We start from the raw sequence: 15545 nt of genomic DNA on the forward strand, positions 1-15545 counted from the left end.
TATGAGATCATCATCAATGTCTCCTACAGAGCCAAGATGGGAAGTCAAGCTCTCTCTGCTGGGCTAGATTTTTCCAAGTGAAAAACCAGACATGTAAGTCTTGAGATAAATGCAACCTGGATTGTGGAAACGGGTGTCACACAATGTTCCAAATGTGTTTTGTACACTGTATTTTAGCAAATTTGGACACCGGACCCAGTGAAAAGCCTGTACATTGACATTTTTGGAGTCTCTAGATAAACAGTAGCAGAAGCTTGGCTACACTGACTGATAATGAGGTTACTAAACAAACATAAACTGAACCTATCTACCAGACAGCAGTATGCACATAGGGCACTCGTAACCACATCATATCAACTTCTCTGAATGGATCCATTCCTGTAACTGCTTGTATGAGGTCTGAATAATCCCATAACATTTATTTGTCTTCTTCTTCTACTGTGAGTGTGAAGGCCTAAAAACGTAAATTATCGCTGTAGCGTGGGCGGAGATTTTCAATTTTTTTTGCACAAGATTCATTCGACCCCTGAAATTTGTTTTTGCAAATTTTGGAGGCGATCGGAGCAATGGTGCGCCTTGCAACTCCAAACAAACAGAGAGCTCTCCAATTATAGTAGTTTGATGGATTAGATCAGTACCTAATAGTCTAAATACTGATATCTTAGTTAAGCACTTGAAACCGTAGATTTTTATTTTATTTTATTTGACAGGGACAATACATAAGGATTGCTACATTTAAATGAAATGCAACCGATGCATAGGACTTCTTCCAGCCATAGCTAATTTGCAGCCCTTGTCCCTGGTGTTCGTATGTAATCTACTGTGGCAATAAAAGTGATTCAGATTCTGAATCTTCTCTCGGTAGCAGCGGCTGGGTGATCTGCTTACAAACTTGTGTTTACAAGTTATTGACAATGACAAGACAACCAACCATGTCTAATGAGTGTTTCTCTACCACTAGCAACTTGATCTGTGCTGTCAATCAATTGACTGCTTTAACAATAGATCGAGAGAGAGTGCTCATCATGCTGTAGGAATGATTGTCCACAGTCTCGCCGAGTACCGCATATCAACAGTGTCAATCAGTTCAAAAAAGGCTTCTGATTGTGAGTCATATTTCACCAATAGATTTCAGGCTGTTTAGACTTTGTGTCTGGATCAGTGTGATACCATGGCAAAAAGGTCACATCCCAGTGATTCTGAGATATGGCAGAGAATAGTACAGCCTGTACTACTACTACTACTGTGCAGGCAAGGCCACCAACGCACACAGCATGAAGGAGAGGAAAGAAAGCATGAGAGGAAAAACAGAGAGAAGGCAGAGAGGAGAGACCAGTCCACACAATGAGCGTCTTCTGACCCCTCCCCCATCCACTGCTCTGGTCTACAGCTTCTGACAATGGGTCCCCTCAACACACACACACACACACACACAGACAGACAGAGAAGGGAGAGAGAATAACAACATAAACCTCAACCATCCACAGGAATGCATTGCGATCTCACTGTACTTTGTCCCTAGGGTGAAATCTAAAAACATTCGTCTATAGCCCAGGATTAGATTGTGTTGTGAAAGCGAAACACGTAGCCTACTGCTTCCCTCTACTACTGGCAAAGGGGGGAAGTTCTGTTGACAAGCCTATTTTGAAACTTTTGACTCAGCTGAGTTTAGATAAGATAATGGCGGGCTATCTGAATCACATTTGTTCCGTTTTGAGGAGACTGGACGCTCCCTCTTGACACCACCATGCCGGTGACAATTTGCCTGGGGCCTGATTGGTAACGTGCCCCTTGCTTGCCTCAGAAAGTTGTCATCATATTGTGACCAACTTCCTGGTACACTAAATCAAAATTCCATTAACGTACTGCAAGGAACCAAGCTTCCTCTCATGCATGGGCTTAACTGACGGAGTAATTCATGAAGCCGATAGGACCAATGCTGCAATGAACACTGCGGTAGCCACATTCGAATCCTTGTCACGATCTCTCACCTTGAAATTGCTGGAGTTCACCCATCCCGTTAGCTCGTCAATGGTTTTATCGAGTCGGGGTTTATCTTGCTCCACGTCCGGGGAGCGTTGCGGGTCGTTTAGGTAGTCAATAAGGTCCTGGCCGACCTGCAGCCTGCGGGTAACGTCCTTCTGCACTACCTGCTGATAAAAATAGTCCATGTTGTCATGTTCCTCCATCGGGCACGCAGTGCCGTATGGCCAGCTAGTGGCCAGCCGCAGACAGAAGATACTGGTCGGTGGGACGAGGTGTGGAGAGTCGGCGGAGAGGTTGTCCCAGTGGTGTCCCAGTGAATGGGAGTGAGTGGCTGTGAGGTCTGGGCAACGATGGACATGCAATCCACTGGAAAACGAGACCTCCTCTCCTCAAGTCAAAAGCTCAACTGGGATTTCTTTTTGCTGTTTACACGACTCCGAAGTGGCTTGATAGCTTCGCTTCTGTTCAACAAGCCAATCCTTAAAACTTCCAGAAAGTTCAGGAAACGTGTACATATAGTGTATCCCAGTAGATTATTTCAATAGAGCCAAATCAAAACAAACTAACAACCCCGGCTGGGCAGCTGGTGAGCTAACGAAAACAGTAGCCACTAGCTAGCTAGTTAGCACTGTGACCCAAACAAGCATTGCTACTGGCTTCAGATCAGCTAACGCTAGCTCGGCTAGCTAGTTATCCGAGGGCCCGCCTGGATTCACTCCCCTTTTGTAATCCATGACCACGGACTGGAAAGTCCCGTAAAGGATGAACAGTCGAATCCTTCAGAGGTAAAGTTGCAGCAAACTTCGAGGACAAGACCCCAACTTCACTCCGGCGGTCCCTAGTGTCTCTTAACCAATGAATAATGGTCTCTGTGAGGGAGCTGTGTCCGCAGCTAAAACGTCCCCGCTGAAAGCCTGCGCGCGGCCGGGGGACTGTCTCTGCAGTTTATAGCTAGGCGGCGCAACCGAGCAACGACGGACCAGAACGACGGGTCTTTTGGAACCGCACAGCTATCCACCACAGTGCCTGATGTAAAATGATGAATAATCTGATTTACAACGAAGCATACTTGTTGTTAGAAAAATTATCCACGTAACGTTAACTGTGTAATCTATATCAATAATAAACTGGGTTAGATAAATTATCCAATCTGTGATCAAGAAGTGGCAAATCCACGAAACCGCAGTGTTTATGTGGGTGTGTCTGTCATTTACATGGCTCTTTGATGACATCTAGCGGTTAAACTGGGGCGAGACCTGTGCTATTAACTATTCAGACACATGCGCACATCACACACTGGAGAGACAAAGCACATTACTATTAGTTACTTTTATTTATTCATTTGTTTATTTTATTTTTATATATTTTTTTCATTTATTTCTTTATTTTCTTCAACATAAAACTGTTAAAACAGCTGTCAGAGAGAGGGCATTAGTATCACAGCCAGTCCAGTCAGCTATGTCTCTCAACATCTGAGTCCAATTCATTATCTTTCTGTCTGCTCTCCTTTGTCTCAGTCCTATCTATAGTCCTGTGCATCTCACCACTGAAAATCTTTGAGCACTTTCCTGACACTAGCCTACATCTTTTCCATAGCACATCTTTGTGTATATCTTTGTGTGGTTTCTGTTTTGAATAGTATTTCATGCCCCATAGTTACAGTACACATATCACTGCATGGCAAAACTGTCATGTTCTGATCTTGGAGATCTGAAGGAGTGTCTGTATAGAATGAGATGAACTGTTAATTCTGGTGCTTCCCTCCCAGTCATTTCTTGTCACACTCCTCTCGTTACATCTGTAGGATTGGAAGAGTGGGAATAATATGGAAGCTAGTTACTGAGCCATATAATGCCGGATTGGCAGTTCTCACCAGACCTGCGTCAGATGATATTTGCAAATCGTTCTTTGACTCTGAGGAAGACACTTGTGTGTCAAAACGTCACTCTGTTTGTGCCACAATAAATTGCCTAAATTGACCATCTGCTCTAGAATTCATCCTTCTTAGTTCTTTATGTGTTTGAAACTGCTTGGAGTAGTAGATGGACAGAGTTTACTGCATCAGGACAATTCATAATATCGTCAAGTAAATTGCCAATCACAGAAAACTACACTAACTTGACTTTCAAAAACATTCTTGTGATTGTCTAAATTTTATAGTGCCCTTGCTATTGTCTCAGATTAAACGTTACCATTGGTAGATATCCAAATATATATGCAGCAATACAACTTTTCAATTATGTCTATAGCCCAATAGGAAATGGCAGGTAGAAAGACTTAATCAGTGTTGCTTATCTTATTTCAGAGTAGTAGAGAGACTAGTTGGTGGGACACCTGTCCACTCAAATTAGTTTTTCTGTAGTACAGGGAACAGGGCTCATGACCCAACATAACCACACAGTGCACAAAAGAGACCCAGAGTCCACACAAAGCCAACGTGATGCCATCAGATGCTGAGGGTCTGACTGATACAGTCCATTTCTGTCAAATGACAAGTTTTTTTCTTTTCCATTTCAAAAAGGAAAGATACACATATCTCCCTCTCTGCATAAACAAGCATGGACAATTACAATAAGCACTGGAAAAAAAGAGAAAATAACAATAACAATTTGTTGTAGGCCGACTCCAATCTTACGCGAGTTGCCATAACTGTAATTCTTTTTTTCCCATTGCAAAACATTCTCTGTACAAACAGAAACAAAATCTCAACAGAAGATTCTCAGGTGCACAAAAATGTCACATGTCCCGTTCTGTACTTCCTCTTTTTCCCCTCCTCCACACTAGAAGGGTGAGCGGGCCATGCCAAAGGGGGACGTCCCAGCAGCTTCACCGTTTACATCCAGAAGATCTGCATTTCCCACAACCCAGCTCTCCTCTTCCTCAGTGCTGCGTGTCTATTGGTCAAAGCATAATGAATGACAGGATGGTCACATAGAGGTGTCATGGGGTTGGCTGAGATGATACTCCATAGAGTGAATTGTTGTCCGAGATGACAATGTTGTCTTTTTTTTGTTTTTTGTTTTTTTGAACATGATGCATTGTAGTTCCACTGTTCGGATCCCCCACCCCCTCTGCTTGCCTCATCAACTACAGTGAAGGAAAGGTCCTCGCTTCCTCCATCCTCATCTCCAACTGTCCAGATGCAGTCTCCTAAGCCCCGAGGTGGGGAGCAGGATGAGGGTGGTTGAACCTTTATTAGTTCTGACAGCGAGAGAAAGAGAGAGAAAGAGAGAGAAAGAGAGAGAGAGAAGGCGAGAGACAGTGGGAGAGAATCCACCCATCCATATTCTCCCCACCCCCCATGCCCCAAGGCTTTGAGCAGCAGACTGCTGCAATGCTGATGGGCGAGCAAGAGGAGAGAGCAGAGGGGAGGGTTCAATTGATCAGCGAGCCGTGGTGATCAGTCTGTGTATCGATCAGTGATCAGGAGCAGTGATTGGGTCCAGCCCCCCCACGCCCACCCCCATCCCCCCGTTTTCAGAGCAGCAGGACCTGTAGACAGAGGTGGCCCCCCCTGGCCCTCCACTGTCAGAGGATGATGCAGCAGCGGCACAGACGCTGGCCACCTCCGTGCACCGAGGGAGGGGGCGTCACCGGAGCAAAATAGGCGTGGACCTTGATCTCTGGGAGGTGGGCCTGTGAGGGGGGGGAGAGGGATGAGAATCACAGAGGAGTTAGACTGAAGAGCTGCACTGAACCCAAGAGCGTACAGGTAGCTGGAACAAACCTCCAGAAGATCTGAGAAGTGCCTCAACTTGACCACTTTTAAAACTAGGCTCAAATTCTTTCTGTTCCGCACTACCTAATATGCAACTTGACATTTATTCTTTTTATGCATTTTTATTCTGTATCTATTCTCATTTCTAATACTCTTTTCTTTGTATAATTCTGTCCTTGTGTAAAGCACTTTGTGTACAAAATGCTTTATAAATAAATAAACCATTAAATTTCTCTTCAACTCAAGTGTAATCTACATAATTTGTTGAGAGTAGAGTAGAACAGAGTAGACCTGAGCAGACAAGAGAGCTAAAAATGTCACTGGAGCTCCAAACCCTCAAAGGATCAGACCCTACACGACCAAAAAGCTCCTATACGCCTATTTCACATGCAGCCAAAGCAGCCATTTTGTGTCAAAAATGCAGGAAGTAACACAATATAAAAATGAAAGCTCCTGCTGTTGATATAAATTGTGTTCGACACAAAACGGCTGCTTTGGGTGTAATGTGAAATAGGCCTATAGCCCCCATGATGTCCACTGACCCGGATGCGCTTGATGCCGGCCCTGGTGACCTGCTGGCAGTCGTAGAGCTCGATGCGCTCCAGGCGATGGCAGCTCTTCAGGTGCTCCAGAGTCACATCGGTGATCAGGGGGCAGTTGTCCAGCTCCACCACCGTGAGGCGCTCCTGGCCACAGGCACTGCTACTCAGAGCTCTGATGCCGTCGTCTGTGATCAGCTCGCAGTGGGACAGGGACTGGCCGGGGTACAGGGGACCAGAGTGAAGACATAGAGATACCCATGGACAACTACAAATAACTGCATCCCGGTTGTATACCTTTGCCCCAACAAGCCAAGTTGCAGTTTACATCCATGTCTGTCCAGACTCATAAAATATATGTAGTGAAAACCTTGAAGGCATTTAATCTGATTAATTTCCTTCAAAGTGAATCATTTCCAGTGATAAACATGCTGTCTTCACTCAGAGCGAGCTTCTTCACATGGTGCAACGACAATCACCTGAAGCTCAAAATCAGCAAAACCAATGAGCTTGAGGTGGACTACCAGAGGAACAGGAGCCCCCCTGTCCTGGTTGTCATCCAGGGAGAGGAAGTGAAGAGCGTGGACTCATACAAGTATGTGGTGGTCAAATCAATACAATGAATGTGGTTATTATGTCAATTTAAAGGATTTTTACAGCGCTTATGTCGTTTTTGTAGAATGACCCCAGATCGTTTTCTCAGATATAAAATGTCATCATGGCGTCATTTGACCCTATTGGACATTTGTGTGTGGTCAGAGGACCTTGACCTTTGACCACCAAATAGTAATAAGTTCATCCTTGAGTCCAAGTGGATGTTTGTGCCACAAATGTGAAGAAATTGCCTCAAGGCATTCCTGGGATATTGCATCAACGACAATGGCATGGACGTGAGGTCACAGTGACCTTGAACTTTGACCACCAAAATCTAATCAGTTCTTCCTTGAGTCCAAATAGATCTCGTTAACGAGAATGCGTACGTACAGACATACGGACGAGCGGACGACCCATGACTTCAGCCACGGCTGTCACAGGTACGCAGAAAGGCAGAGACGGGACTAGACACAAAAGCAGAAATGCATAGAGAAATGTTTACCAGCGCTTGCAGGCGAGGGCAGTGGATAGAGAGCTGAACCAGGGTGTTATCGGTCACCTGAGGAGAGCGGGAGGACAAGAGTGATCAGCGTATAGTTGCATGCACTAATGTCTGGAGACGATGGAGTGGATCAGTCCACAGCTTCTGGATCCACATGTTCCATATTTGAGTCTATGTTTGAATCTCACCAGAACTTTCTCTCCTGTGTCTCCCTCTTTGCTTTCTGACTGTCTAAATACTTTCAATTACTGAAGTGAGAGGACTGCTCACTCTTCTTCTTCATGGGAGAAATAGCCCTGTCATTGTACATTCATTCACATCAGTCATATATTCTAATTTAAACCCGGGCAAATGGATTGAAGTCAATGAAATCATCCACATCCACCAGATAGAATCCAGCAGATAAAACATGATCGAGCGTGATATTGCCAGAATCCTCTCTTACCAAAATACATTCTTCCAAGTCCATTTTTTCAAGCTCATGGCAATTCTGTGAAGAAAACAAAAAACATATCAATTAGTTAGACGATATGAAAACCAAAGCGTTCAATTAAAACCAAACAAAAAGGTTCAAAGAAGAGAAAATGGGAGAAGAAAGAATGAGAGAGAAATGACACTCACCCTGGCCAGCACAGTGAACCCAGCATCCGTCACATGCGAGCATCGTGCGGCCTCTAGGATTCTGAGAATACACAAACACACACACGAGCACACACACACACACACACACACACACACACACACACACACACACACACACACACACACACACACACACACACACACACACACACACACACACACACACTTGTGAAGGTTCCGCTGTAAACATTGCACAGGGTGATTGTGGGTAAGTGTACTTAACAACACTTAATCAAGGATCCTCAGCCTGTTATAGGATATGGGGAGGGCTACTGAAGAGCACTGCAGGACTCAGTGGGGTGCATTTGGAGGTCACAGAGTCCAGACGGGGCCAAACAGCAGACTATAAACAGAAGCTAGTCACACCTTTGGTTTGCAGAGTATTTTACAATTGTGCTGAACAAATTCAATACTAACTTTTTTTGAATGTACAGTATTTGAAATACTTGTGTACCAAGATGTAGGATGTTTTGTTCACAATTCATAACGTCGTCTGACTTTGGCCATTTTAAGTACTTGCAGAAGCATGAATGCACATGGGACTATATAGAATCAGTACTTGCTTGATTCTAGTCCATTTTTGAAAATGATCGTAGTCAGAGTGCCTGGGGAGAATATGGGTAAAGGTTGAGGCAAGCTGTTGATGTCAGTGTGTGTGTGTGTGTGTGTGTGTGTGTGTGTGTGTGTGTGTGTGTGTGTGTGTGTGTGTGTGTGTGTGTGTGTGTGTGTGTGTGTGTGTGTGTGTGTGTGTGTGTGTGTGTGTGTGTGTGTGTGTGTGTGTGTGTGTGTGTGTGTGTGTGTGTGTGTGTGTGTGTGCGTGCGTGCGTTTGATCTCACTTGAGTCGGGCACAGTTGAGTCCCAGTGCAGTGAGGGAGGCATCAGTGATGTTACTGCAGCCGGACACACAGAGGATCTGCAGCTTGTGGCATCCCCGACACAAGCTGACCAGGCCATCATCTGTTATTTGCTACACACACACACACACACACACACACACACACACACACTACAGATTACTAAAACATATAGGCATATAGACACATCTTTCACACATTACTCACTCTACTTTACCCACTCTATGAATCTCTCCCTCCCTCCCTCCCTCCCTCCCTCCCTCCCTCCCTCCCCACAACAAATTCTTTACTTACTGTGCAAGACTGCATATTGATGGTGGTGAGTTCTGGGCAGTGTTTCTGCAAGTGTTTCAATGCTCCATCGTCCAACTGAATCAAATAAATAGTTTTGTCAATCAAGGCACAGATCAATAATGTGTCTGTGGGTGTATGTGTCAAGATAAGGCATATACAGTATGGGACTACTGTGCACCATGTTTGGTAGGTAGGTGATGCGTGGGATTCTTTCCATTGCTTTCTGGGCAAGAAAAGAGGAGCAGGTCTAAAGCAGTGGAAATGTTGGCACCTCACAGTGAGAAGTAGGAGAAAATGCCAGCAGCACACAGATCACTACATCCACAATAAACACAACCACCAATACGGTGAAAAACAACAGCCAAGTGCTGGAAAATAGACTGGTTGGGGACAGAGAGAGGAATCGTCTCCTCTTCGGTTAGGCCTGTTATGCTCCTAAAATGCAGATCAAGAAGGCAAAAGATGGCCGTGTGTGTGTGTGTGCGTGTGTGCGTGTACATTTACATTACTGTACCTGTGTGCAGCCTCTGAGGAACAGTGCATGTAAACCAGTGCAGGCTCTAGCCAGAGCCTCAACGCCGTCACGCGTGATCTGGTCACACCATGACAGGTTCAACATCTCCAGCATTCTGCAGCCATCACTGAGCATGATCACACACACGCGCAGTCACACACACAAAATGAAGCATAAAAAAAACAGGTCTTATATTCCACTTGAGTAAATGGACCCTCTTCTCAAAGTTCACTGTAGAGTCGAGTTTAGAATGGAGTGTGTGTGTGTGTGTGTGTGTGTGTGTGTGTGTGTGTGTGTGTGTGTGTGTGTGTGTGTGAGAGAGAGAGATCTTATGCATATGCAGTCGTTGTGAGGAGGGGCTTGAATGGATAAGTGACAGTTTGGACAGTGAAAAGGGCCATTTTAGAGTTGTGGTTATGGGTCATGGGTTATGGCGCACGACCCAGGGCTAGTTGCTAGGGGCAACGGTGGAGGCGAGTGTACGCGTGTTACCTGAGGGCCTTGAGGGAGTGGTTGCTGACGGACACACAGGAGGTGAGATCCAGCTGTTTGAGTTTGGAGCAGAACTTGCTAAGGCTGAGGCAGGTGCTGTCTGTGATCTTGGTGCAGCCGTTCAGATTCAACACCTCAATGTTTCTGCAGTTCTGAGCAAACGTCCTGGCAAACAGAGTGGAACGGGAGGGGGCAAACAGAGTGGAACGGGAGGGGGCAAACAGAGTGGAACGGGAGGGAGGGAGAGAGGGAGTCACTCCAGTGTCGCTTCATCCAACAAGATGCTGGGAGTTGCTCTGGAGCCAATCAAGAGAACTGTTACAGAGTTATCTACAATCCCTCTGGAGTTTCTCGCACAGCTATTGCCCAACTATTTGCTCATCTTAAAATGTTGCTCTTATATGAAAGCCTTATAAAGAGCGATGTAAACCTTCAAGGGAAAGCATGTAACATCAACAGATCTAGAGGTGCAACAATAGTTTCATGTGAGAACAGCATTACATTGCCTTTGTTCTTTTCTTCTTCTTTTTTGTGCACACTGTATTACTGTGACACTGTCACACTGTGTGAGGAAATGAAATCAACATCAAACAAAGAAGAGCTTCTAGCACACACATGGGCAAAATGTGGCCCCAGGGCCGGACCTGGCCCCTGGACCCCCAAGGTCCTCAAAGAAAAACAAAACGGCCCCCAAAACCTCAATAAAAGCCAGAATTATGTTAATAAATCTCATCTGCTACAGCCATTGGATTTGTATCACTATTATATCAGATTAACAAGAAATGACTAATCACAGCGGGAGAGAGGGTTAGAAATAGGGAGACTCCTATTTCTTGGCGATATCATATGTGGTAGCAAGAATATACTCTGAATATTACATTGAGTACCATATCTCTGGGACAGTATGATTCACTCAGTGTTTTTTCCTCTGAAAGCTTAATAGGATGGCTCCGGTGTGATTGCAGCCCTTTCAGAAGCTTTGCAATCCAGCCTTGAACTACAATGTCCTTTTGGAGACTATTGGGTGAAAAAATAAAAGGACTGTAAATAGTTTTTGATGTGTGCAACTAATAACGTAAATTGTTTCCCCCTCCATGATCACTAAGACTTGGGGGAACAATTTTCAATTGCCAAAAACCTTTGTTATTATTGTTCTCTGTGTGATTTGAATGTCTGTGAGATTCAATTTCCGCTTTGTTTTTTTCTTTTGTCTTTATGTCATATACCAATTTATACATTCATGTAACATCATTGCAGCATACATATTATGCTAGTGCAGGTTGTCCTGAAAAAAAAGATGTCTATCACTACTTGATGAGGTTATACTTGTAAGCGTTATTACACAAGGAGACCAGACGGACCAAAATGGCTGGAAAAAAAATGGCTTCGGCGCCAGAGGGATAATAAAATCCGTTGGGCGTCAAGTAGCATTACGCATGTTGAAGTTGACTTTAAACAGAGTCACTGAAGAGAAGACTATGGAGGAACCAAACTGACTTGTGAGAAGAGTCAAAGCAGAACGACACTTGTTACATCATCAGTGTGCGCCAGAGAGACAAATAGGGCCTCACTTCATGGATGCATCTCCTACACTCAGACAGCCCCTCAGACTCAGCTGCCTCAGGAAGCCTCCACAACGCTTGGAGATGTTCTCCACCACCCGCCCCTGAGAGACACAGGGACAGAGAGCGACAGAAAGAAAGAGAGAAGAGACAGATATAAAGACACAGACAGAGAGAGATAGACAGACAGACAGACAGATATGTAGATAGATAGATAGATAGATAGATAGATAGATAGATAGATAGATAGATAGATAGATAGATAGATAGATAGATAGAGGGAGAGGGAGAGAGAGGGAGTACATTAAGTACATTAATCAATAATCAGTTATATTATGTACATACATGGAGAATACAATCACTACATCACACTGGGCTAAATGTTCAGTTGTAAGTCAAAGCCACAGGTGATCTGGATGGTGTGGTGAGCATTGAGCAATTCAGGCTTTCAGGTGCCGCTCTCGCTTTTCAGCATGTCTACTAGGCGTGCCCATGTGGACTGTGTTTACATGGACATGTCTACTAGGCGTGCCCATGTGGACTGTGTTTACATGGACATGTCTACTAGGCGTGCCCATGTGGACTGTGTTTACATGGACATGTCTACTGTAGTTTTCCATGTGGACTGTGTTTACATGGACATGTCTACTGTAGTTTTCCATGTGGACTGTGTTTACATGGACATGTCTACTGTAGTTTTCCATGTGGACTGTGTTTACATGGACATGTCTACTGTAGTTTTCCATGTGGACTGTGTTTACATGGACATGTCTACTGTAGTTTTCCATGTGGACTGTGTTTACATGGACATGTCTACCGTCGTTTTCCATGTGGACTGTGTTTACATGGACATGTCTACCGTCGTTTTCCATGTGGACTGTGTTTACATGGACATGTTTTCCATGTGGACTGTGTTTACATGGACATGTCTACCGTCGTTTTCCATGTGGACTGTGTTTACATGGACATGTTTTCCATGTGGACTGTGTTTACATGGACATGTCTACTGTCGTTTTCCATGTGGACTGTGTTTACATGGACATGTTTTACTTTACTTTACTTTATTTCATTTGGCAGATGCTTTTATCCAAAGCGACTTACATCACATTTCAATACAATTCATTCAGAGAAATACAAACAATGAAAACATAACTAAAACCATATATAATCAATAAGGGTTAACCGATTCCGGAGGGACCCAGGTGTAGCCCGAAAAGGTAAGTTTTTAGTCTCCGGCGAAAAATCGGCAGTGTCTCGGCCAGCATGACGAAGGGGGGAAGTTCATTCCACCATTGCGGAGCCATGGAGGAGAACAGTCTTGAACGAGACAAGCGTTCCCCGGGGCCACGTAGCGATGGAGGGGCGAGGCGAGCCGTGCAGGTGGAGGAGCGGAGGGAACGGTGGGATGTTTGGAAGCTGACCAGGGATTGTAAGTAGAGCGGGGCTGACCGGTGAACTGCACGGTAGGTCAGTACCATGGTCTTGAATTTGATACGGGCCAAGATGGGGAGCCAGTGAAGGTCACGAAAAAGGGGAGTGACATGGGAGAATTTAGGTAAGTTGAACACCAGACGGGCAGCAGAATTTAGAATGAGTTGGAGGGGTTGGATGGCCGAGGCAGGTAGCCCCGCCAATAGGACATTACAGTAGTCAAGGCGGGACAGGACGAGTGCCTGGATCAGTCCACATGTTTTCCATGTGGACTGTGTTTACATGGACATGTCTACTGTTGTTTTCCAAGTGGCCAATTTAATCAGTCTATCCCAAAATGAAGTTAAGCAGTCAATACCTTCATCCTCTCTACAAACCTGTATCTGGGCCCACCTATGTACAGTACAACAAGGGAGCTTGGTGCACCAGCCCTCCAGTGTCCTCAGCAAACCCCCGAGGCTATCACAGGTCAGAAACAACTGCTCCACTGTCTCTACTGCCCCACAGAACTGACAGCCCCACCCCCAACGGGATCGAAAGAGAGACAGATTGATTTCCTTGGTATAGCTGTGATAGTTGTATTGTTTGGTTTCTACTCTTTGTTGTGTTATATTTGCTCCGTTTTATGTTAATGTACAAGTAATGTACACCTTGTAAATGGCCTGCATTTATATCGCGGTTTTATTCAAAGTGCTTTACAATGAGTATTCAATGAGTATTCACGCATTCACACATTCATAGACATTCATACACTGATGGCGGCAAGCTACCACACAGGGTGCTGGCACACCATCAGGAGCAATTTGGGGTTCAGTATCTTGCCCAAGGACACTTCGACATGCACACTGGAGGCGGTGGGGATCGAACCACCGGCCTCTTCTATCCAAAGCGATTAGTGGACAACCTGCTCTACCTCCTGAGCTACAGCTGACCATGCCATGCTTTGGCAACATAAATGTTAATTTGCCACGCCAATAAATCTGAATTGAGAGGGGGGTGAGAGGGAGGGAGAGAGAGAGAGAGAGAGAGAGAGAGAGAGACAGAGCCTAATATGACCTGGGCTACTCAGTGGACAGAGGATCAGTTGTGACGTCACAGACAGTCAGTACCAAAGCCTACTGACCCAACACTAAGCCCTGGGCAGTGGGCTTGATAATGCTACTCAACGAACACACACATTCATGTGCATGCTAGTGTGCCCACACAAATACATTCTCTCTCTCTCTCGCTCGCTAACTCACTCACTCACTCACTCACTCACTCACTCACTCACTCACTCACTCACTCACTCACACACTCACACACACACACACACACACACACACACACACACACACACACACACACACACACACACACACACACACACACACACACACACACACACACACAACTCACCTCTATGTCTGTCTGAAAGTTGAACAAGTCGATCTTCTGCCAGTTACTGCCATCTAGGGCCAGAACATTCCATGCCTGAGAGAGAGAGAGAGAGAGACAGATTGTGGAAAGACACAGACAAGACAAGTGGGTCAGACAGCAGTGGGGGAACGTGGGAGGTGAGCGTGTTGATCATGATATGTGGTTGAAATTCAAAGGACACATTGGACCACTGTCCACTGTGTGACCCTCTGTGGACCACTGTCCACTGTGTGACCCTCTGTGGACCACTGTCCACTGTGTGACCCCCTATGGACCACTGTCCACTGTGTGACCCCCTATGGACCACTGTCCACTGTGTGACTCTCTGTGGACCACTGTCCACTGTGTGACTCTCTGTGGACCACTGTCCACTGTGTGACTCTCTGTGGACCACTGTCCACTGTGTGACTCTCTGTGGACCACTGTCCACTGTGTGACCCTCTGTGGACCACTGTCCACTGTGTGACCCTCTGTGGACCACTGTCCACTGTGTGACCCTCTATGGACCACTGTCCACTGTATGACTCTCTATGGACCACTGTCCACTAGGGCATTCACAGACTAGTCGACTAGTAAAACCACTAGTCAACACACTAGTCGACACTGTGCTTAGTAGTTGACTAGTCGTTTTTTTTTTTTTTTTAATCTTTAAGAAAGAACATGAGGTATTTACACGACATACATGGACTATCATATCCCATATCCCCCACAAAGAACATCAAAACACAACAAAACAAAACAAGAAAACTGCATAAGATACACAATAATCCAAGAACAAACAAGACTATTGGACAAACAACCAAACAAAAACAATGCATTCAAAGTAAATACATAGATCTTGCCCTGTTGGCAGCTAGGAAATGCATAGCTTTAAATTGGAAAGCATCCAATCCCCCAGCTGTAGTTCACTGGTGGAATGAACTCTCAAGCTACCATACGTTGGATAACATTTACTACAAGAGCAAAGGCAGATTCTTAGACATCCCCAAAATATGGC

The 15545-nt window shown here is 45.1% G+C and overlaps 1 protein-coding gene across 1 annotated transcript in view; it reads right to left on the reverse strand.

The window, feature by feature from the left end:
- Positions 1–5499: 5499 nt before the first annotated feature.
- The window catches only part of LOC310771784 (F-box/LRR-repeat protein 2-like), a 22391-nt gene continuing 12345 nt past the window's right edge, over positions 5500–15545 (reverse strand). The window contains exons 4-14 of the mRNA XM_083664308.1: positions 14528–14602; positions 11708–11802; positions 10137–10301; positions 9645–9771; positions 9131–9205; positions 8819–8949; positions 7961–8021; positions 7785–7829; positions 7340–7396; positions 6247–6459; positions 5500–5622 (exon numbers count right to left, since the gene is read on the reverse strand). Coding sequence (XP_083520434.1) covers positions 5515–5622; positions 6247–6459; positions 7340–7396; positions 7785–7829; positions 7961–8021; positions 8819–8949; positions 9131–9205; positions 9645–9771; positions 10137–10301; positions 11708–11802; positions 14528–14602 — 1152 coding nt within the window. The 3' untranslated portion in view covers positions 5500–5514. The remainder of the gene's footprint in view (positions 5623–6246; positions 6460–7339; positions 7397–7784; positions 7830–7960; positions 8022–8818; positions 8950–9130; positions 9206–9644; positions 9772–10136; positions 10302–11707; positions 11803–14527; positions 14603–15545) is intronic.

This window comes from Poromitra crassiceps, assembly GCF_964638095.1.
Source record: "Poromitra crassiceps genome assembly, contig: HAP1_SCAFFOLD_1224, whole genome shotgun sequence".
NCBI classification, from domain to species: domain Eukaryota; kingdom Metazoa; phylum Chordata; class Actinopteri; order Beryciformes; family Melamphaidae; genus Poromitra; species Poromitra crassiceps.